Source organism: Staurois parvus, unplaced genomic scaffold (genome assembly GCF_062004578.1).
Source record: "Staurois parvus isolate SC_StPar_1 unplaced genomic scaffold, SC_StPar_1.0 ptg000616l, whole genome shotgun sequence".
NCBI lineage: Eukaryota > Metazoa > Chordata > Amphibia > Anura > Ranidae > Staurois > Staurois parvus.
This window is the reverse complement of record NW_028318412.1, coordinates 1426531-1450968: the sequence shown is the minus strand read 5'-3', so window position 1 is coordinate 1450968 and position 24438 is coordinate 1426531. Positions and strand designations below refer to the sequence as shown.

The window sequence follows — 24438 nt, the reverse complement described above, 5'->3', positions numbered from 1 at the left end:
TGGATGGGCTCTTCATTCAGATGTCTTCAGTCTTATATGCTGGAAATGGAGGATTCCAGATGTGGACACATTCAGCAACAAACTACCTCTGTTCCCAGAACCAGGGATGATTCTAGGTCTAGCCTCAGATTCTTTGATAACTTTCTGATTTCAGCTCAGGCTAATTTACGCCTTTCTTCCAGTGCAAATCCTACCTCGTCTGCTTAAGAAGACAGAGCAAAAGAAGAGGCTGGTGATTCTAATTATACCACAGAAGAACCTTGTGCACATACTTCCTGAAAATTCTAGCAGATAAACTCTGGGCTCTTACCAACAGGCGAGATCTGCTATCCAAAAGCCCTCTATTCTGACTAGCTTGGCATGACTGTTGAGACCCAGGTGTTAAAGGATAGAGGGATTTATGAGTCTGTGATTGCTAAAATCAAGAAAAGCCTCTTCTATGAAGCTGTATTATCTGTAAACCTTTTTTTTTTTTTTTTGCTGTTTGTGAACACAGGCACTTCAATCCCAGTGATTATGCTGTAATCACATTTTGACCTTCCTACAATCAGTTCCTGATCAGGGGAGGTGTACCAGATTTTCTTTTACTGTATTTGTTGAGTACATGCATTTTATGTAACTTGAGAAACAAGTGTTTTCTATATATTTTTTATTAGTAGTAATGAGGCACTTTTTAGTATCTTGAGAAGTCACATGTTGCTCACAGTCAACTTATTTCAATTGAATACTAAAGGAGGACAAATTGGTGTTTTATTCTAAGTATATTCAAGCAAATGTACTTTTTCCACTAAAAATCATTTCAATCAGTTTAGTATTTTTGATTCCCTAAATTCAGGAGATGTACGATTCCTCACAGGACATATCTGCATGTACTAATTTTAGACCAACTATGAACTAGTTAAATGTATTGCTGTTTACACAGTAAAATTCTTTATGCCTCATTTGCTGTTCTCTCATATTTTGCAGGTGAATACTGGCCATGTTTGCATAATGCTGCTTCTACAATCCCATATTCTCTTGTCGAGGCACAGAAATGTGAGAATGAAGAAGCTGAGACAGTGACAGCGATGGCGTCCCTGTCTGTGGGTGTACATCCAGAGAGAAGGTGAACAATGCTATGTTACATTGGTTTCAGTATCTTTCACTGGTTTGGAGCGGTGAAACATCTAATGAAGGTTAATGAAGAGTACCTAATGTGTGGTGTTTGCTCCAGAGCCACACTCAAAAGATCTACAGTCCTGAAGTTCTTTATCAATCTTTTACAGCAGTTTTAAACCCAAAACCAAGAATGTAATATATTGCAACTTGCCAATCATTAGATTAGTAATGTTTTTATTTCTTTGGGGTTTTTGTTAGGCGTTTTTATTCCTCATGTGATCTGACCAGCAATACACTTCCTGTATTATACAGACACCACTCTGGATGAATAAGTACAAGGGGAAGATTTGGACAGCAGCATTGTCAGTCTGGGGAGATGGGAGTGTTAGAAGTACCGATTGATTTAAATACAGTAACAAATTAAAGCTGAACTCCAGCTAATACTTTATAAACATTTACAGCAAATAGCTGTTTTCTTTTTTGGAAAAAAGGGTTTTACATAAATAAAAACTGATAATTTTTCGTACCCCTGCCAATGTTAAAGTATAAGTTCACCTTTTGTAACATGTTACATCCATATTCAGGGTATAACATGTTACAAAAAAACCAGTCCCGCACCCCCCGATCACTTTTGTGACAGCTAGCAGGAGATCTTCTCCCCATGCTAGCTGTCACAGTTTTATGAAAAAACGTGGTCGTGTGTGATCTGCTGATTGGTGGTGCAATGCTTTCCAGGCTCCCAAAACAAAAGTGCGTTATTTTTTGTTAAAAGGTGAACTTATCCTTTAAATGGTCTGTGTCATCCTTGTAACTGCAAGCAAGCTTTTCTGTTCTAAAAAAAATTACTGACTGGATCAGCAATTGAAAATAGAAGAAATCCTAAAAAAGGAAACTAATAAGCCATCACATTTAAGAATTAGTAAGCTGCAGTATAGTGTTTGCTTTTGGTTTTAGTACTGCTTTAATCTTTTCCCCTTATTGCTCAAGCTTTTCCTGCTTGTCCGAGCTGTGTTTTGGTGTTAAAGGATTTCTCTCCAGCCAGAAATATGGGAGCTGGTACTGCATACTAGTTTTGAAATGGCAAGCTCTGGGTCTGTACTAGGTTTCCTGGCTTCATTATTTAGTGCTTCAATGACTAAGAACAAATATTATTATTATTATTATACAGTATTTATATAGCGCCAAAGGGTATGCTCAGCGCTGTACAGTAGCAAGGGGGACAGAACATGAGACAAGACAGTAACAATACACTACACGAGGGGTTCGAGGGCCCTGCTCTTTCGAGCTTACAATCTAGGAGGGAGGGGAAGGTGGTACAGGAGGAGATGGCTGTGGGGGATGGAGTGGTGGGAGGAGTGGAGGAGGTTAGTTGTTAGGTGAGGTCGGGTGTTAGGTGAGGTTGGGGTAGGCTTCCCTGAAGAGGAGGGTTTTCAGGGTGCGCCTGAAGGTGAGGAGGGTAGGTGACAGTCTGATGGATTGGGGTAGGGAGTTCCAGAGGATGGGGGAAGTCCTGGAGAAGTCCTGCAATCGGGCGTGGGAGGAGGAGACCAGGGAGATAGAGAGTAGGAGGTCCTGTGAGGAGCGGAGGGCACGGATAGGGTAGTATTTGGGTATCAGGTCAGTTATGTAGTTCGGGGCGGCATTGTGAATGGCTTTGTAGGTCAGAGTTAGCAGTTTGAATTTGATGCGTTGGGCAATCGGGAGCCAATGAAGGGATTGGCGGAGGGGGGAGGCAGATGTGGAGCGGTTGGTGAGGTGGATGAGTCTAGCCGCTGAGTTTAGGATCGACTGGAGTGGGGATAGCGTTCGTTTGGGTAGGCCAGTGAGAAGGGAATTGCAATAGTCCAGGCGTGAGATGATGAGGGAGTGTACGAGTTGTTTGGTGGTGTCTGGGGTGAGGAATGTGCGTATCTTGGAGATGTTGCAGAGGTGGAGCCTGCAAGATCTATATAGCAGTTGGATGTGGGGTAGGAAGGAGAGGTGGGAGTCCAGGGTGACAGCCAGGACTTTAGGGTGTGCGGTCGGAGAGATGGTGGCGTTGTTAGTGATGGAGAGGATGGGGGGGGCACGGGGTGGGGGGAAGACCAGGAGCTCGGTTTTGGATAGGTTAAGTTTGAGGAAATGGAGCGACATCCAGTCTGATATGTCGTTTAGGAGGTGGGCGATTCGGGCAGAGAGTGAGGGGGTGAGGTGGTGGGTGGAGAGGTAAATTTGGGTGTCGTCGGCATAGAGGTGGTAATTGAAGCCGTGGGAGTGAATAAGTTTGCCAAGGGAGGAGGTATAGATGGAGAAGAGGAGGGGCCCGAGGACAGAGCCTTGGGGGACCCCGACAGAGAGTGGGAGGGAGGGGGAGGTGGCAGTGTTGTAGGTGACGCTGAAGGAGCGTTGGGAAAGGTAAGAGGAGAACTAGGAGAGAGCAGCGTCCTTGATGCCAAGGGAGTGCAGTTTGGCAAGGAGGAGAGGGTGGTCAACAGTGTCGAAGGCCACGGAGAGGTCGAGGAGCAGGAGGATAGAATAGTGGCCATTGGCTTTGGCGGTTAGCAGGTCGTTGGTGATTTTAAGTAGGGCGGTTTCGGTGGAGTGCAGGGGACGGAAGCCAGACTGTAGGGGGTTAAGGAGGTTGTTATCAGTGAGGTGGGTGCTTAGGCGATTGTAGACCAGGCGCTCAAGGAGCTTGGAAGTGAAGGGCAACAAGGAGATGGGTCTAAGGTTGTTAAGGTTAGTGGGGTCAAGGGAGGGTTTATGAGTATGGGGGTGATGTGTGTGTTCTTTAGAGGGGAGGCGAAGGTGCCGGTGGAGAGGGAGAGATTGAAGATGTGGGTGAGGGAGCGAATGATGGAGGGCGGGGGGGTGACTGGAGGAGCTGCATCCTCCAGGTGTCATAACACCTAATATGCTTATGTTTGTCCAGATAATTAACTTACCAAGAGCAAAGGAAGGGTAACGATGAAAAAAAAAATGGAAGTTGCCACATTTCTATCCTGACAAGTTCCTTTTTAATAGTTTAAAAGTTTTGGGTTGGTAAGAAATGTAATTATAGAGCAAGGGTCATCATGGCTGTGCTGACAACAGGGAGATGTCCTGTCCCAATCTACTACGTTCTTACCTACAGGCATAGTATGTTGTTTTCCTTAAATGGCTTAGTGATTGCTATTCATCTCTTTCAGAACGGAGGATGAGCCTATGGATGAAGAACCCCCTCTGTAGCAGAATGACTGGTCATTGTCTGTTGTGTGACTCCATATCTTTGTTGGAGGTGGAGCCCTCCAATTTCTCTGCCTGTGCTCTGTCCCCAGGAAGACGAGCAGCGACATGGATGTAAAGAACTCTGTGTACATGACATCCACAGATCCTCAGCGCGGCACACTGTGCTCTGCGCGGCCGCACTGTGCCGTTCTTGGTTACAGCAGGCACTGCTCCATCAGGAGCCACTGGCAGCTCTTGCCAAAAATATTACTTTCTTTCATGCTTTTTAAGTGACTAATTCAAAGAAAAACAAGGATCATAAGTGACCTCTTCTGGGGGCCTCATAAACCGTTTTGGTGCTTTAACATTCTGCAGATTTACAAGGATTCTGTGTGCGCTGAAGGGAGGGTGACCGTGCTCTACGGACACTCGTTTAAACCACTCGGTTTTGCCTGTTTTTGGAAGTTTTTTCGCATATGGAGGAGTTATACAGTGGATGGAAGATATCCTCTGAAGCCTGTTATTACAAGGACAGACATTTCACTCTGAAAGAGAAACAGGAGGAAGGATTGTGCCTTGTCCATGGTTGGAATACATTTTTTCCATTCGAATGGTTTATTCCTTTGTTTCAGAAGAGTGAAGGACTTGCCTTAAAATTGAAACACAACCAACAGAAAAGATGTTTGAAGTCACAGTACAGAAAACCTTGCTGTGAAGTGGAGTGTAGATGACTAGCAGCAGTCGTCTTTAATTTTTTGTTGCCCCCAAACCACCCTCCACATTCCCCAACCCCCCATCCCCTCCATTTTGTTTATTTTTTTTTCTGGACCGAGTTGCATGTCGCATATGTACGATCAATGATCAATGGACTGTCTCCTCCACTCATGACCTGGGCTCTCCAAGCAAATCTTCAACCACAGTTGAGAATTTGTAGGCAGATTTTTACAAAGGGGAGATAGAGGATTATGGTTATGGCCTCTTACTGTGCAGACAGCATGCCTGGGCCTGCCTGTGCATTTTCTTTTAAGTGGCTCAGTTTAGTTTTGTTTAATAATTTTATTTTTATTATTCTGTGTAAAATTGCACCACATTGCAGGCAAACAGTACATTTCCAGTTCCCATTTCAGTTTTTTATGTGTTATTTTGATTTGAAGTTTATACATGTGTTATATTTTTTGTAATATATTTTTCTCATGATGACTACAATTTTTTATTTTTTTTAAGAGCATTTTTTTAGTTCTTGTCAGGGGATTATTTTAGATTCCAGTTAATATCCTCTGATCTTCCCACCAAGACTTCCTATATGAATCCTTTATATGGGGATGGTGTCAACAGTGATGTCCTTATTGTAACTAAACTATTGAAAGGACAACCATAAAGACTCTTCTGATTATATCTTTGTAACAGGTACCTCTTACCTCACTTGTTACCAGATCAGAGAGAGCCATTACTAGGACTTTAATTTCTTTAAGGAGACCAACAATGTACTGTATGTGAGCCTTGCTCCTGGGATTGCATGGAAAGGAGCAGGGTGCGCTCAGTCTTGGATATAACCTCAATATAGCACTTATTATCCATGCTGAGAGTTGTGGCTGAATTTCCAGCAGCATGTGACTCGCACCCATTGCCTAACAGATTCCTAGGGTAAACCCCCTCACTGTTAAGGGAACAGCATGTTACTGCCTTGTGGCAGTTTTACTTGTTCCTTGGCAGCTTGATATTGGCTGCATTTTGAGTGGTTTTTCTCGGGGCTGTGCTGCAGGCTGCACCTTGACATATGTTGTTTCCTGTACTGGCAACACATGATATGTTTTGGAGTAATAGCCAGGGGGGTTGTGGACCCCCCCACCCCTTTTCCCCTTCCCCTAAGTGTTGGGACCCTCACATTGTGCCCTTACTGTGTATATATTATATTTTTTCCATGGTCGTTCTGTAACTACACTACAGCCTGTGACTGCACAAAACAGCACCGCACTGCACCAAACGGTCTCTTTATTTCCTGTCACACTGTGTGTGTTACTTGCAGTCCCTCCTCCCCATCACACGTTCCCATTTTTCTGCTTTCCGACCTTCAATCTACTTGCAGATTTTTTGCATCTTTTATCATGTCTGTGTACTATTGACGCTGTTCTGAAAATGTTGAATTTTGGGTCTTGACTTGGTCTGTAATTTGGCAAATAATCAGAAGTTGCATGTTTTGTGCTTTCCTAAGGCATGTACACATAGTAGGTGTATGCCCTGGACTTGCTTTGAAAGGTGCATACATGATCATATTTTTATTTTTAAATATCTTTTTTTTTTTTTCTTCTTCTTCTTCTTAGTTGGGATTAAATTATATATAATTCTAGGAAAATTGGATTTTATAGTGTTCTAGATGTTCTCATTGGTGATGTTAAAGTCAAATCTGAAAAAAGTAAATGGTAGTCTACCTTCATTTGTAAGGCACTTTTAAGAGCATGATGTGTTGGTTACCATAGTGTCAAGTACCCTTTTATAGCATGGGAAGTGGCACGTAGCTTGCCATGTAGGCTGAGTCTTTCAGTTTCTTCAGCTAAGCTGCAATTGGATATGCAGGGTGTTTCCTCTGTTGATGATGGAGGTACAGTTTGGGACAAATTTGTTTTGGATATTACAGTTTTCACTATGAATTTTCATTCCTTGTGTGAATTATGATTTTTCTTTATTAAATATATAAGTAGCCTGCACGCTCTACCATCCCACTCATTCCATGTTTTACACGGTATATCATTTTGTGTGTGCAAGGGAGGGGCCACACTCCTATTTCTGGGCATTGACCTCCCTATAAAGAAAATTAAAAAAAAAATAAAATATATATATATATATATATATATGAAGATAATTATATATTAAAAAAAAAATATGTATATGAATCTATTTTTCTAGATTTTACTATATACTTTGAGGTTGCATGAATCAAGCACAGCTCGTCCTATACTGTGTAATTTGGTCAAGCTGCTGTGCTGGGCAGGAAGAATGTTGGCAGGGGACTGTAGTATGCGGTTCATCCTCCGAGCCTTGTATTGTGAAAGGCACTTGTTTTATTCTTTTATGTGGATCAATCTCAAAGTATTATATTAGGCTGAGAGTGTTTTTTTAAATAACAGAAAATCTAAGCAAAATATATTACCGGTCTCAATGTTTGGAGATCTAAATGCCATGAAATAACAGTTTCGCTTCCTTTTCTCTATACAAAGTTCTTTTCTGTTGACATTAAAGGACAGTGAAGGACCATGATGTGTGTAGTGGAGATGAATAGTCTGTTTAGGGTTGTTGAAAGCATTTTCATGTGTTGGGCAGGTGAAAAACAGTTGTTTCTGAAAAGGAAAGGACATGGCTTGTTCATGGCAGGAGGTAAGAGAAGATTATTAGACCCCATACATGCTATTGAGAGTGTTCACATCAGTATAGTGCAGCACTCGCCAAATCCTGATTGCAGGCTGTCTTACCGTCATTGGCAATTTTCACTGAGGTTGGCTTTGAAGTCAGTTGTAGGAACAGGCCTGGAGGAGAATAAACAGCTTTTTTTAGTGAATATCACCTTCTACTATATATTACTAACTAAAGCTTTGTATACCCCAGGGGCTATGTTTACAGTTTCGGCTGGTTAGTGCTTATTAAAGCTTTAAACTCTTCAGTGAACGTTACTAAGTATTTTATCACATATTTAACAGAACAATTATCTTCATCTTGCACAATGGGTTGTCATTATCCTCTATGGCTGTGGTGGTACAGCTTGTGACAGAGCCATGGTTATGCTGCCTAGTGGAAACACTACCAGTCTCTGGGAAGGCCACAGCAGTGAGAATAGGTTTACATCTAGATGTATACTGATAGTTCTTGATCTGGGGAGGAGGGGTTATGCGATGAGAGTTGTATCTTTAAAATACAATAACCCTTAAAAGCCATAAAAACAATATTAGGGTTTTAGTAGGGATGAGCTTACTCACAAAATGGATTCTCTGAAAAATTACCTTTTATTAGAAAGGTAAATAGGCTATTAATGTTAAAGTGGTTTTAAAGCCTTAAGGTATTTTATGCATTCAGGTAAAATCCTTCTGTGCCTGGAATCCCCCCCACCCCCCTCCTTATACTTACCTGAGCCCCATCGCGATCCAGCGCTGTGCATGAGAGCAGCCTGCTCTCCTGGTCCTGTCCCTCCTTATTGGGCAGATTGATATCAGCGGGCGTCATTGGCATTGCTGTTAATCCAACTCTGTGACAAGGAAGCAGGGGGTGGGGCTGAGCCCCACTGTCTGTGTCTATGGATGTAGGCAGTGGGGCTCGGGAGTGCCCCCACACAAGTGCCCCCATTGGAAGTGGCATATGTAGGACACTGGATGAAGAGGAGGCGTCAGGAGCTCTAGCGGGGGACCCAAGAGGAGGAGGATCAGGGCTGCTCTGTGCAAAACCATTGCAGGTAAATATGACATGTTTGTTATTTAAATTTTTTTTTAAATGAAGCTTTACAACCACTTTAAGAAACACTGCTCTAGAGGACATGAGTCCCAAAAGTTCTCTTTTGATAAGGAATCATAAGTGAAATGTAGCAAATACATTTTAATCCCTACCCTTTCCACTGACAACAATGCTTTTCCCCAAATGCCTATTGTATAACGCATGCAACATCTGAGCATTTAGGAAAGTACCATGTGTTGTCTGCCCAGGACTCAAAGGCAACCTGCAAATAAAATGCAATTTAAAACATTTACTGTGTTCTAGTGTGAATGGGGCCTAATTAGAAACCAAGTTAAGTAGTTATGCATTGCCAAGCTTGGGTGTAGATATATTCTTTCATTTAGTAATAGAACACTATGAAATGGGCCTGTAGTAATGCAAGCTGCAGCCCTGTACAAACACTGTGTACCTTATGTCAGCCTTCAGTCAGTCAGGCATGTTCATTTCAGATGTGCTGTCTGCCATATTGCAGTTCTCACACTGTTCCAGCTTACGTCTGCTCTGTGGTATAACATGTTTCCAACAGTGATGATGAATTTCGCAGGCGGTATAAGCATCTTTGTGTTTCTTCTCTGAGGTATGTAGCGAGTCCTCCCATAGCATCAATAAGTAACCATCTTGTGCTGATATCGCTAATAATTTTATTTATTTATTTGGGTTTTTTTTGGAGAGTGCCATGGGAGTGGGTGTAGTTTTGACAGCCACTTTTTTGGACTGTCTGCAAGTACAGACTATGTATCTTTTTTAACAAACTTTTTTGCTTGTTGTCACCATAAGAAATAATGGTGAAGTGGTGCAGGCGCCCCTTATTTGGAATCTATTTGATCATTCCCAGCATCCTTAGCCCTGCAGTTCTTTAGCACTTGTGACTTGACATAGTATACAATGAACACATAGCTTGCCTGTTTTCATCTAATCATTTTCAACGGCAAAGAGCTGCCACCTGTGTCTGTGAATTGTATGTTTACTTCAGAGGTGACCCTCATATAGCAGGCAAGAGCAACTGCTGCCTTTTATACAGGGGTGTCTGTGTGCTCACCCCACGCTGCCAATGCACTGTGTTTAAAGGAAGAAAATGCATAAATCTGAGGACTTTTCAGCAAAAAATACAGCCTCCAGTGACAGCTGTTTTGTATTCTGCGCCCTCGAGGGCAGCTTTATATAGTTCAGACTGGAAGAAGGGATGACACGTGTCTGGAGTGTGACTTTCCATATTCTGGCGGTGAGACACTCATGTATATAGATATATATATACATAATATATATATAAATATAAAATTAAGAATATAAACTTAGAGAATTTGATGCATTGTTTACTGGGTCCTTTAAAGCAGATCCATCATGACCGTTTTATAACTATGAATCCTTTGGGACATTTTGCATTGACTTGCGTTTCTTTGGTCGGGTTTCAGACCATTGTTACAGAGATGGGCTCTTTTTCTGCCACTTTACTGTTCCTCTGCAGGAGCTGAACACTTTTATTTTGTTTATTTTTTCCTCTTTAATTTTGTATTGTTTGCCATTTTTATCTACTTTTTCCACTGATTGACTAGGTCTTTATTTTATTTTTCTTTATTTTCTGTGACAGGGATGATGGATTTGAACTTTCTTAGCAGTGCAGTATTTTCTACCACATGATGGCAGCGTGTTACTCTTGTGATGTAAATAAAACAAATGTTACCTATTCTTGGCTCCTTGTATTTTTGGTTATCTGTTAAATAATATATTTGGGTGTGAAGTTTAAAGTCAAACTTCAAGAAAAAAGTGTAACCTCACACAGGTGATTTTAAAGTTTTAAAAAAAAAACTAACATATAGTTCAGAATGTATTGGGCCAGTAGGAAATTAAAGGGATATCTGTCACTTAGTTGAACTTGAAGTGGAGTTCCAGTCGAATTAAAAAAAATACTCAGAAGCTACAAAAACTGTAGTTGCTCACTTTTAAAATACAGACACTTACCTGTCCCTCAGTTCAGCGGTGTCCTCATCATGGCTGGTTTCACCGGCATCTTCTCTCGGCATCTTCAGTGTGGGCACCCTGCTGTGACAGCTTGCGGCTTCACAGCCGGGTGCCCACTGCGCATGCGTGAGTAGCGCTGCACTTTGTGAAAGGTTCCAGAAGACTACGGGATCAATCACGTGTCCCAAAAGACTACGAGGAGGGAGGGCAGCGTCCACTTGCAATCGGCTTAGGTGATCGCACCGGAAGTGGGAGCGGATACCTGTCAAATTCAGGTACCCCCTCCCCAAAGGTGCCAATCCTTAACGGGGTGCGGGGGACAAAGCCTTAAAGCGGAACTTTCCCTTTTGGGTGGAGCTCCGCTTTAAGAAGGTTGAGTAACCTAAAAAGGAAAGCAGCTACACATCACTCAGTTTTTTTTTTTGTTTTTTTTTTAATTTAAAATTATACACCACACGTTGAGGTTTTTATCCAAATAATTGAAACAATCGCCAACTAATTATGAAAATAATTGTTAGCTGCAGCAGCAGATGTATATTTTGCACAGGTTATATATAGCATTAAGTGTTTTCATATAATGTATTTTCAATGCCAGGTTTATACTTGTTGAGTCTGGAAAATCATGACCCTAGACTCCAGAGACTCCAGTTAGCTGCATCTATTTATTCTCTCCTTTACTATCATTTGTTTTTTTTTAATTTAAATATTTATTATTAGTTTTCACAGTAATAACAATAGAAAAAAAAGATAAAAAAACATTTTCATCTCGATCATCATAAATATACAATTATTTCTTATTACTTCATTTACCCCCCTCTTGAAACCTTGACCCCTCCCCCCCCCCCCCCCCACTCTGCATTTTCCTTATCTTGTATCCAAAGCAAGCATATCCTACCCAACTGTTCTCTATGACGTTCTACTTTTCACTTTCTCACGCTTATTACAAAATTTTCCCATTTTTCCCATTTCGCGAGATATACCTCCAACTTATCTTCCTGTATATAATATGTCTTCTCCATCTTACTAGTCCAGTTTACTCTTTCTATCCACTCCTCCTCTTTCGGTATTTCTTTTTTCTTCCAATACTTGGGGATCAGGCTTTTTGCTGCGTTCAAATAGTACCCTAAACCTAATTTCTTATATTTACTAACTGATAGCTCTGAACTTTGTAACAGGCACATCCCTGGATCTAACCCGATGTTCATTTCAATGATGTTCTCTATTAAATATACTATTTTTTTCCAGAATATTTGAATCTTTTGACATTCCCACCAAATATGATAAACTGTCCCCACTTCCCCACACTCTCGCCAACACCACTGTGATTTCTCCGCACTTATCTTACACTCCACACTCGGAACAATGTGCCATCTTGTCAAACATTTATAATTTGTTTCCACATCCCTCAAACTTACATTTCCGTGAACTAATCTATTTATTTTCTTCTGTTTTCCTTCATCTAATACCACCCCCATATCTCTTTCCCATTTCACAATGTGCAATGGTTTAGTGTTTGTGTCTAAATCTGTGAGGATTCCATATACTTTAGCTATTCCGTGTTTCCCATCACCCGTGCATCTAGCAACCTTTCAAACAAATTCCAATCCTTTTTCGTTCTCAGGGGTTTTGGGAGATTTCCCCAAAAACATTTTAATTGATAACGCCACTCATCTAGCCTAGTGAAAATATTTCCCTTTTCCTTTTCCAACTCTTTAAAGGTCTTCAGTTTCCCTTCCCCCATTATATCTCTGAGTTGGACATCTTCCTTTATAAACCATCTACCTGTTATCTCTTCTCTACCTGGTGGAAAAAATTCTGTGTTTCTTAGTGGCATTAGTATAGAATTAAATTCCCATTTCATACATTTGTGTATTTTATCCCATTCCCTTAATACATTTACAGTGTACAAACGTAAATCCTCCTTCAATCCTCTATATTGTGCCGGTAGCCATATTATTCTATTCAAATTAGTTCCACTAAGTGTATTCTCAATTTTTACCCAACTTTTCCCCTCTAAATTGAACGTCCAGTCAAAAATTCTCCCTAATATTACTGCTTTGTAATATCTCTTTATATCTGGAACTCCCAGACCACCCTTCTCTTTATCTCTACTTAGTATTTCGTGGGACACCCTCGGTTTTTTATTCCTCCAGATATATCCCGTTATTCTTTTTATTACTTTGAAAAAAGCTTCCGGGAGTTTGGTATCATTTGGAATCTGTATAAAATTTTTGGTACAATTATCATTTTTACCAGGTTTATACGTCCTAACCACGATGGGAATCCTCTCTCTAACGCTTTTAATTCCCCCTTTACTTCATTTAATAATGAAATATAGTTTAGCTTATACAAGTTTTAATACGACGCACTGAGCCTTACTCCCAAATATTTTATATCTCTTTCTTTCCAAATAAAGTGAAATTCTTTTTGTATTTTTTCTTGTTCACTCTTTGGGATGTTTATGTTTAAGATCTCAGTTTTTGTTGGGTTGATTTTTAAATTTGATAATTCTCCATATTCCTTCAGCAGTTTCATTAGATTTGGGAGTGTTATCCTGGGATTCCCCACATAAAACAGCAGATCATCGGCAAAAGCTGCCACTTTATGTTCTACATTTCCTATCTGAATTCCCCTTATATCTCCATTTTTCCTTATTGTTGAAGAGGCTCTAATGACATAACATATAATAAGGGGGACAGAGGGCAGCCCTGCCTTGTTCCATTTGACATCCCGATGGGCTCTGTTTTTTCCCCATTTACTATTACCACTGCAGAGGGCTTACTGTACAGCTTTCCAATCCATTCCCTCATTCTAACTCCAATTCCCAGGGCTTCTAAGGTATCCATCATGAAGCCCCAGTCTACTCTATCAAAGGCCTTTTCTGCGTCAATTGAAAGGGCCACCACCGGTACCTCCCCTTTTTTACTTCTCTGTATCAGCATCAGGGATCTCAGCCCATTGTCCCTGCCCTCTCTTCCTGGTACAAAGCCCACCTGATCTCCATGTATCCATTCAGGCATAAACTCCTTCAACCTATTCGCTAGGACCTTTGCATATATCTTAGTGTCTAAATTCAACAGTGAGATGGGCCTATAACTCGAACACTGCGAGGCATCTTTCCCTTCTTTATGTAACAGTACCATATGAGCCTGTAAAGATTCTCCCCTCATGTCCATCTCTCCTCCCAGGGCGTTCATATATTTTTCCAATTTGGGAGTTAATATTTCACTAAATTTTTTATAGTACCCTGCTGTATAGCCATCCGGTCCTGGGCTCTTCCCCATCTCCATGCTTTTTACTACTACTTTTATCTCTTCTTGTGTGATCTCTGCTTCAAGGGAATTTAGTTGGTCATCTTTTATTTTCGGTAGTCCTGCATTTTTTAGATATATCTTCCTTTTTTCCCTTTTTTCCTTTTCCATATTATTTACTTTGTCGTATGGGATGATATTATACAACTTTCTGTAATAATCCACAAACATCTTTGCGATCTCTTTATTTGAGTGGACCAATTCTCCCTTGGGGCTTTTTATTTTATCTATATAATTCCTATTTTTTTTCTTCCTTAAGGTTCTCATTAGATATTTTCCTGGCCTATCTCCCCATTTGTAATTCTCACTTAGCACTTTGTTATAAACTCGCCTTCTCTCCTCTTCCAACAGAGTTTCCAGTTCCTCTTTCTTTTTTGTTATCTTCTGCTTAATTTCTTTTACCATGCTATTTTTATGTATCTGTTCTAGCTCCGATATATCCTTTAAGAACCCACTAATTTTTTCTCTTCTTTCTCTTTTCTTTCTTGCCCCCATAGCAATCAGGATTCCTCTTATATATGTCTTGTGAGACTCCCATACTGTTGCCCTAGACATATCCTCTGTCTCATTCTCTCTAAAGAATCTCTCAATTTCTTCCCAATCCTCTGTGCAATATCCTTGTCCATGAGAAGTGCTTCATTCAGCCTCCATCCTACCCCTTCTGTTCTCCTCCTTCCCCATCCCATCCTCAATACAACAGGGGCATGATCCGAAAGCGTCATTACTCCTATATCTACTTTAACCATTGACTCTATAAATTGATGTTCTATCAATACATAGTCCAACCTTGAATACATCTCATGTGCATTTGAGAAGAATGTGTAGTCTCTATCTTTCATATGCAATATTCTCCATGCGTCTACCAATTGGCATTCATGGATCACCTTCTTTAATAGTCTCAAAGATCTACTCCCCTCTCACTGCACATTAGAAGTTGTATCCTTTTGTGGATCCATACAAAAATTAAAATCTCCCACCACTATTATACACCCCTCTTTAAAATCCATCAACTTTTTTAGCACACCCTTCAAGTACTCCTCTGGTTTTTTATTTGGACAATATATATTAGCTACTGTGCACTCCACCTCTTGTATTTTACCCTTCAAAAACAAATATCTCCCCTCTGGGTCCACTTTTCTGTCCTTCAGTTCAAATCTTATATTTTTTCTGAACCCTATTGCCACCCCTTTAGCTCTCTTAATCGGGGAATCTGCATAATACCATGTTGGGTAATCTCTAGATTTCAACTTCACCTTAGATTCTATCTCAAGATGTGTCTTCTGCAAAAAAAACCACCGAAACTGCTTGATGATGTAATTCCTTAAATAACCTAAATCTCTTCCCAGGACAATTTAACCCCTTTACATTATAAGTGATGACTTGTAATTCTTCCATCCTTTTTATATCCTTCTTTTTTCCTTTCTAGCCGGAGATCGCATTACTATCCTCCTTCTCTTTACCCTTGCTTTAATACCTCTCTCTATCCTGCAGAGTGTTACCCTTATTATCCATTTCCCTCCCGCCCTCGCCTCCCCCCAACCTCCACCCTCCCTGACCCTCCCCCCCTGACATCTCCTACCCCCCCACCCTCCCACCTCCCTACCCCCCCCCAGGCCTCCTATGCCTTTGGATCATATTCCACTTTTGATCCCTCTATAGGGGTTCGACTCTGCCCATGACCGTTTACCTTCCCCCCCTCCTCCCCAATGTCCCCTTATCTATTGATTCTCTATTTCCTCTTTTAACCAGCTGCCACTTTCCTGACCCACAGATGTCCAGCTCTCCCTCCTCCACTTCCCAACCAGGTATCACTTGTCTCTGCAGTCCAAATTTATCACAAAAATCTTCCATATCCTCCGGGAATCTTAAGATAGCTGTAGTTCCATCCCTCCACCCAATTAAGCTTATGTCACGGCCCCATCTGTATTTCACACCTTGTTTTTTCATCTCTTCTAGTAGGGGTTTCAGTGATCTCTTCCTTCTCAGAGTCTCTGCTGTCAAATCTGCAAAAATTTGAATACTTTTCCCTCCATATGTAATATTTGTTCTTCCTTTAATCTTTTTCCATATCTCTTCTCTATCTCCGTAGTTATGGAATTTAACAATTCTATCTCTTGGTTTTTCTACCCCTTTTCCTTGTTGATACTTCCCAATCCTGTATACTTCGTCCAATTTAAACATCTCATCCGATTTATCCATTATGGAGTTCAAGATTTTGTCAGATAGCTCTTTTAGATCTTCCCCTTGTGTCAGTTCCGGAACTCCTCTTACTCTGAGATTATTTCTCCTTTCTCTATTTTCTTGTTCTTCCATCATATAAAGCACTCTCTTTTGTTCTTTTCTATCTTCCATTATCCATTTCTCTAATTTTGGGATGGCCTGGGCATGGGCTTGAACCTTCTCCATTTCCTCCACCCTAGTTAACAATTGTCCCAGATCTTCCCGGATCATCCCCATCTCTTGCTTTATTGATTTTTCCAAACCTTTAAACATCTCCGCCATTTCTTTTTTGTTAGGTATTTGCATATCTCTTTCAAGCTCTCTCGGTTCAATGCCTTCCATTTGACTATTATATACTGGGCCCAGGGAAAGTCTCGGGCTTTTCACTTATTCCCTGAGTTCTTTCTGGGGTAACATTTCCTTGTGACACATACTTCTTAATCGTACCAGTTTGGGTGCTCTTAGGCCCGCTCCCTTTGATATTTTTACCTTTCATGTTGTTATTGAAACTTTTACTCTTATTTCATGAAACTCCTGTTCTCTTACTCCTCCCGATCTTCAGACCTGTCCTAGGAATCCCCTATTTCTTTTATTTTCAGGTTGAATATTTAATGCAATGTCTAATTCTAGGCACCTAGGAATCTAGTGCGAGAGCTCAATATATATAAAAGTCTAATATACAAATCCAATGTATATTGAGTGTAAAAGAGGACCTGCAGGAAAACCCACGGTCATCACTCACCCACCACGTTGGAACCTCACTCCAGAAGCAGTCCTCCTCTGTATTTGTATCCTCTTGTATCCTCTTGAAGGGATTCCTAGGGGTCTCATATAGCTTATCTTCCTATCACATGTCTCCTTAGATTGGAGGTGGTATGCAGGTTAATAGTTGAATAGAGACAGGAGTAATGTGAAAGTTAGGGGGTTTAGCCGTATTATGAGGGTGGTAATATAAGATTGTAAAGCTGTAAAACTGATATGGTATGGAGATGGTGTGGAGGTAGGGAGGATAGAGGAAACAGGGAGATGGTATGCAGATGTAGATATTGTGGTATATTGTGGGGGCAGTATGTCCTTTACTCTCCACCTCTTCACCCACTTGCTCAGATGCCGGGCAATCTCTCTCATACACGGAGCTCCCAGAGCTCCTCCGCGGCTTCCCACGTGTTGGCGCCGCTCCAATGCCTCGACCGTCTCACTGGCGTCTCCCTGGCAACCCCACTCCTCCTCCGAAGCCACCACAAGACGCCAGAGGAAACCACGAGGCGTCCTTCTCCCGGCTCTCTCCTGGCTCCAGGCTGTCCGACCGTCTCCCTGGCAACCCCACTCCTCCTCTGTAGCCGCTGCAGGGCGTCAGGGGAAAACCCCGAGGCGTCCTTCTTCCGGCTCTCTCCCGACACTCCTGGATCCGACCGTCCCCGGGACTCCGCGAACCCTCTCCAGCAGGTGAGTCCCCGCACACCCTCAGTGCAGCTGGTCACTCTGTCGAGGCCTCATGGGGAGGATAAACGAGGGGAGGCTAACGGAGAGTGCTTGCTACACACTCTCCCATGCTGCCATATTCAGGCTCCACCCCCTCCCTTTACTATCTGTGATGTTACATCAGCTTACATCACTCAGTTTATCTTTTAGAATACCCTGGTAACTTCCTAACCCAGGGTGATCAGTGTTTACTAACCACATCGCTGCCTGTACTAACCCTTTGCCTATTTGCTGACGTTGTCTCTACCTGCTGCTTATACCGACCTCTTTGTACATCCCTCTGGTTAAGCTCCTGCAGACACATTTGTATTCTCCTGTACCACTGAGACTCGTACCTTTGCTTTGCTACCTGGCTAGAGAAGATAGTATTGTGTAATGTGACCTGGTTGCTACTTGCTACTGATAGGCCTGCTTGCTTTAATGGAATAGAGGCTGCGTTAGGTAAATGTACTCCTGCCATCTATATTCGTTGAGCACTCATATTAGGGCAAACATTGCGCTAAGATCATTTCTTGGTTTCTAAACTGCAAACCAGATAACTTAATCATACAGTACAGAATACAGGTGGAATATGCATAGTCCTGGGGTTTAAAGAATATGTAAACCCAACATTTCATATCCCCAATATGTGCTTGCTGTACCGTGTACTTGTATGAAAAATGTATCCTGTTCTTTTTGTATTGCTTTCTTTGTGTGATATACCTGGTATTCCTGTCATTACCCCGCTGACCCACAGTGTGGTCAGTTCTCTAGCTGTGCTGGGAAGTTGGGGTTCTCTCCTCCAATAATCTGGCTTGTACTGACACTCCCCCCCCCCCCCCCCCCCTCCTGGGTGAGAGCCTGTAATGCTTACCCTATTTATGCACCCTATGCATTGGAATCCTCTCACCAGTAGCAATGGCTAAAACCAGGCGAAAGAGAGACACGACAAAAGCTCAGGCAAACATCCACTTTGCCAAAAGTCTGCACAGCATTCAATCTCATAATGATGAGCTTTTCTTTGCACCGGAGCAGGACCCAATATCAGCACCAGTCTCTGCTATTGATTCTATCTCAGGCACCCAACAAGAAGCCTACCTGACTAAGCCTCGGTTCACATATATGTGAATTGGATGCATCTGGAACTGCATCTGATTCTCGTGATGTGAACTTGCCGCTTTTTCAATGGAGCTGGTCCACATATGTGCAGGCTGGACTCCGCAAGCTTTCAAAAAGAGTCTGGTACGATTTTGAGCCCAGTTCAGGAGTGATTTACAAGGTTGTGCACTTTGAAAATTCGCACTTGATTCAAACCTGAACCGCTGAACAAAGTTGCACCGAATAGGGCTGAATTCTCACTGTCAAAACAGGCCCGTACATATGTGAAGCCAGGCTATGGCAGATTTTGCTGCAACTATGTCACAATTCTCTGGTCAACCAACAGCTTTAATACAGCCATATAGGGCTCAAAAATGCCAGGGTCCTTTTACCTTAATTGGATCCTGACATGCCCAGCCTAGAAGAGGCGGACATAGAAGGGAATGAAGAGGACCAGGTTTTGGTGCTAGAGGAGACCGCAGAAGATTTCTCACTCCCAGGCTCCTATGCATCTGATGTCACAGCTTCACGCAATATGCCTGCCAATGAGGATATAACATCTGGTGTGCGCAAAAGTCTCTGCCATGTCACACTTGAATTTCCCCATGTTCCTTTTTGGTACAAAAACACATTAAGTCTAAAAAGACATTTCTTTATCGTACATCAGAGTAGACATAGCAATCCCTACTTGACAGATTATGCGCCACCTGCAGGTGATTGGACACTGGCATAAAGCAGAGAGTCCTCCCCTATATAATCCCTCCTGCACAGGAAGTACTTTGTTTTTTAGGCCAGTGTCTGAAGGCAAGTCACGTGAGTATACCTATTAGGGAAGGGCACTGGCAGCTAGATGATCCCTATGATACAATGTACTTGCTTCTGTGCACAATTGACCTCTTAGTTGAGCCTTTTTTCTGGCACAGGTCCTGCTACTCTGCTCAGCAGGCTAATATCTCTTGAAAAGAGTAGAGTGGGAGCACGGGAGAGGGGGTACAGTTGTCTCTTATGTCTTGAGCATTTAGACGTAGCCCTGCTGATGTGGTTTCCCTGGAAAGGCAAGGAGTATCCAGTCAGTCTGAACTGTTACACTTATTTGGTCTTGTGATTACTACAGGAACATCTGCATATGTTATGAAGGAGGATTTGTCGTTTGGTTTAGTGAGTTTAGAAGGTAAGCTCACTGATATGTTTGATGTATACTGTCGCAGTGTTTTATAGCGGCAGAGTACAGCCAGGGCAGCGCCCACCACAGACCATTGACCATTGATCCAGCCAGGTGGAAGCCAATTCAGGATCTTCAAAAAAGTGGGCACGACCTTCTGCTTCCACCCGAAGCCTGGCAGGATATGGCATACTTGAGATGGTGAACTTGAAGGTGCCATTTAACTTCATCAAAACCACGAGACCGCATGCACTGGGAGTCTTACAGTTTGTTAGTGATTGTAAAGCTTAGTTTTTTATTTTATTAAAATAAAAAACCTGTTATACTTACCTGCTCTGTGCAATGGTTTTTCACAGGACAACCTCGATCCTACTCAATTGGTCCCAGAGCAAGCTACTTGCTTCCTGCATGCCTGCTTCCGAGTCAGCTCTTTTGTGTCCATAGGACGCAGAGCAGAGACGGTTCCAGCCCCCGACCCTTGTCACTGGCTCTGATTGACAGCAGCGGGAGCCAACGGCTCCTGTTGCTGTATCTGAGCCAATGAGGAGCAAGAGAGCTTGGCTGTCATGCACATCGCTGGATTGAGATCAGTCTCAGATATGTATTTAGGTGGGGCTGCAGGGGATCTGCACACAGGTTTTTTTTACCTTGCTGCACACAGGTTTTTTTTTTATCTTGCTGCGTAGACTGCAGTAAGGTAAAAAACTTTTTGCCTTAACAACCACTTTAATTCACAGACATCCCAGACCTGTGGTTTCAAAGGGGTAAAAAATGAAGTTCAAAACTCTTCCCCCTTCCTGCTTTCTTCTATCAAATAAAATTTGCCCAATGACAGTCAGATATGAAGACTGCACTGAATAATCTCATGTCTAAAGGAGTTGTGCCAGTACCCTTATAGGACAGGAACAAAGGATTCTATTCAAACGTATTCATGGTACCAACACGGGTATTTGTCATATCCTGGACCCAAAATCCCTAAACAAATACCTTCAAATTTAAAAATTTTGCATGGAATCTGCAAGGTTAGTTATTGTCTCTTTCTGTGATGAAGGTAATACTTGGCATCTGTAGACATCCAGGATCCCTATCTGCATATTCCTATTTATCCACCTCCACATCACTTTCTACACTTTGTAAAATGAGACAATCCCTTCCAATTTGTCACTGCCATTTAGCCCATCCTCCACTCCCAGAGTAGTCACAAAGATCCTCACACCTCTTCTTGCTCTTCTAAGAATGCATGGCATCCAGGTCACAAGTTATCTTCATAACCTTCTCCTGAAGAAATAATCTCCCTTCCAGCTATTTGCAAATTTCCACAAGGTAATTCAGATGCTTCGGGCTTTCCATCGTGTGATCAACATCCAAAAATCCACTCTCCAGCCTTCTGTTGGCCTGGAATACTTGGATCTGATTCTAGACACATCCCAAGTATGTCTTCCTTTCAGAGACTTTTCCATTTCCAGGCTGTTCCACTCGTCCAATTTCATTTGAGACCGCTCCAAGAAAACATCTTATTGACGTGGAACAAGGAAGGAATCCCCTAGTATGGTGGATCTCCATTCCAGCATTAACAATGGGGAAGTCATTCTTTCCATAACAATGGAAAGTCCTAAAATCAGATACCAGTCTTTCAGGCCTTCACTGCCTGAACCTAGTCAAAGCTATCAGTCTTTCAGGCTGGAGGAGTGTTCCACTTCCTCACAGTTTAGGGAGCTTGGTCATCAATGGAAGCCAAACTCCCCAACATCCTGGAGCTCAGAACCCTTTTGCAAGGACACCAAATCAGGGTGCAATCAGATGCCATGACTGTGGCCTAATCCAACCACTAAGAGAGCACCATCAGTCATACAGCCTTGAAGGAAGTAAGATTATATTGTGGTTGGAGAAATACAGTCCAGCAATCTGTGCGGTCCACATCCCAGGAGTGGACAACTGGAAAGTGGATTACTACAGCCATCCCCGCCTGGGCCAAGGGGCCCTTAACCCTGACAACCTTCAACCTAATTAGTCAGAGATGGGGTACCATGGATATGGATATCCTGTCCTCCACAACAAGTTAACTAGGTTTGCGGTCAGGATCAAGGATCTTTAAAGCACAAAGCACTGCCACCAGATGCCTTGATAATACCCTAGTCTTAGTTCAGGCTAATTTATGCCTTCCCTCCAGTGCAAATTCTACCCCTCCTGTTCCACAAAATAGAGAGAAAAAACTGGTGATTCTCATTTCACCAAACTGGCCCAGAAGGACCTTGTGCACCAACCATTTTAAGACTGCTAGAAGGTAACCCTCCTATCCTAAGTCTGACATTCATACTTTGCTAAAAGCAAGAAAAGCCACTTCCAGAAAGATCTAGTATAGTACCTGGAAATCCTCCTTTGCCCGATGTGAACACAAGCACTTCAATCCCAGAGATTACTCTGTGCCTTGCATTCAGGCCTTCCGACAATGATAACTGTCCAGAGTTTGGCCTTAACCACTCTGAAAAAAGGATTGCAGCCTTGTTTGTTCTTTATGAAAAACCTGTGGCCTAGCTCTGCCTTGTCAAAACCTTTATTCAGTCCCCCGCACTTAAAATGATCTCTCTTGCAAAGTGCCTTTCTTGGTTGCTATCACGTTTGTCAGATGTGTCAGAGTTAGAGGCTTTCTTCTAAGAAGCCATTCCTAATTCTTCACAGGGTAGCCTTAGACCATCATTTCTTCCTAAGGTGTTAGTCTTCCGCCTCAATGAAAACCTAGTACTGCTATTTTTGTTTTCTGCCCCCAAACACGCAAAGGAAATTGGCCTTCACTGCCTGAACCTAGTCAAAGCTATCAGAGTCTACCTCAAAGCAACAGCTTCCACCAGGAAGAGGGGTTCCTTATTCATCTTACCGCAGGACCTCGCAAGGTCATCTTGCATCTAAGTCTGCCATTGTGTCAAGGTCCTACCTTTCCTCAGAGGTTGTGCTGCTCCATGTGCTGACATCCATCTTAGGTTTCTGCAAAGTATGGTGGGAGCCTTTTATGCTTTCAGGCCTCTGCGGTCCCTCCCCCAGAGGGATGTGGTTGATCACATTTAAGCCTGTTGTCTGCACTTGCTCTTTGCATTCATGTCATGTATGTTCCCTTGCAGCAAGGTCTTGTTCTGTTCTCATTGCTCTCCTGGTAACTGACTCGGCTTGGACAAGACTATTCTCTGCTTTAACCCTTTACCTGACCTCCCGTTGCTGAACCCGGCCCGTGACCTGAGTATTTTTTGCCTACCGTCTTGTACTGTCTGCTCCGTTGTTATAGACCCGGCCTGTCTGACCACACTAAATGTTTTCCCATCTAGCTCCCACCAGCTGTACGCCATTGGCGGCAGTCGTTACCACAGCTGGGGTTACTGGGGGCCGCGACCTGGTTTCGGGCTGCGTAAATTCCATCCCCACCATCGGGCCCTGGTGAAGGGCAGCCTGGGGCTTAGACTCCGCACCCTGAGGGACTCTGGTCTGTGGGTAGTGTCTGTCGTCAGTCGCTGCATGACCTTACCATAGGCCTGCCTGCCCATTCCATCGCTCCTGCCCTGACACATTGCTAGATGTATAAGACAATTCATTGCCACAGCTTGCACCCTAAAAGACAAAACTCCTGTGCTTTTACTTGCTTACCAAACCAGGTGGTGGGTGTTTCCTGGACATTGTCTTCTTCAGGTGCAACTTTCAGCTGCAAGGTTCTTGCTTGGGGATGTTCTGAGGGCTGTGAAGTCTACGAATCAGCCTGTGTCTAATACTGTATGATTTGAGATAAAAGGAATTTTGATTTTCCTGTAAATTCCTTATCTTGGAGTACAGTACAGGACACTGTCCACTCTTCCTACTAGTTCTGGGTTACTTTGCATTGCTTGATACAAACTTGATGACTGAGAGTGGGGTAGGGTTATAGGGACCCACGGGCCATGTTCTCAAAAGCTCACCTGAGGGTACCAGCCTATAACTCAGACACTATAAATACTCCTATGTCCTGTACTGTACTGCAAGAAATGGAAGTTATAGGAAAGTCAAAATTCCTTTTTTTCTCCCACATACTGATTTTACTATTCAGCCTCATCCCTCATAAGCAAATAGAAACTAATGAGAATCTGTTTCACTGATGTGTGTTGATGGGGCAGCACTGATAGGCAGTACTGATGAGCTGGCACTAATATGCAACAATGATGGGCACTGGTGGGTAGCACTGCTGGGCACTTGTGGGCTGCACTGCAGGGCACAGGTTTGTGGCACTAAGCATCAGTGCCCTGATGATCGGTGCCGATCCATCCTCTGACAATTGTCGGTTATCGGCACTACTTTCCTCACACCGTGACAACATGAGGAAAGTGCAGCCGATAACTGGCAACTGCATTTACCGGTGATCTGCTGTGTCATTGGACACGGCTGATCACGTGGTAAAAGGCCGCTGTGATTGGCCTTTAACCACATCATGTGATCAGCTGTGTCTGTAGG

At 42.7% G+C, this 24438-nt stretch overlaps 1 protein-coding gene across 2 annotated transcripts in view; it reads left to right on the top strand.

The window, feature by feature from the left end:
• HDAC4 (histone deacetylase 4) overlaps nucleotides 1-10444 on the top strand; it is a 273670-nt gene extending 263226 nt beyond the window's left edge. For both annotated transcript variants that reach the window (XM_089693176.1, XM_089693177.1), the window contains exons 25-26: nucleotides 967-1105; nucleotides 4266-10444. In XM_089693176.1, coding sequence (XP_089549302.1) covers nucleotides 967-1105; nucleotides 4266-4305 — 179 coding nt within the window. In that variant the 3' untranslated portion in view covers nucleotides 4306-10444. The remainder of the gene's footprint in view (nucleotides 1-966; nucleotides 1106-4265) is intronic.
• Nucleotides 10445-24438: the final 13994 nt, after the last annotated feature.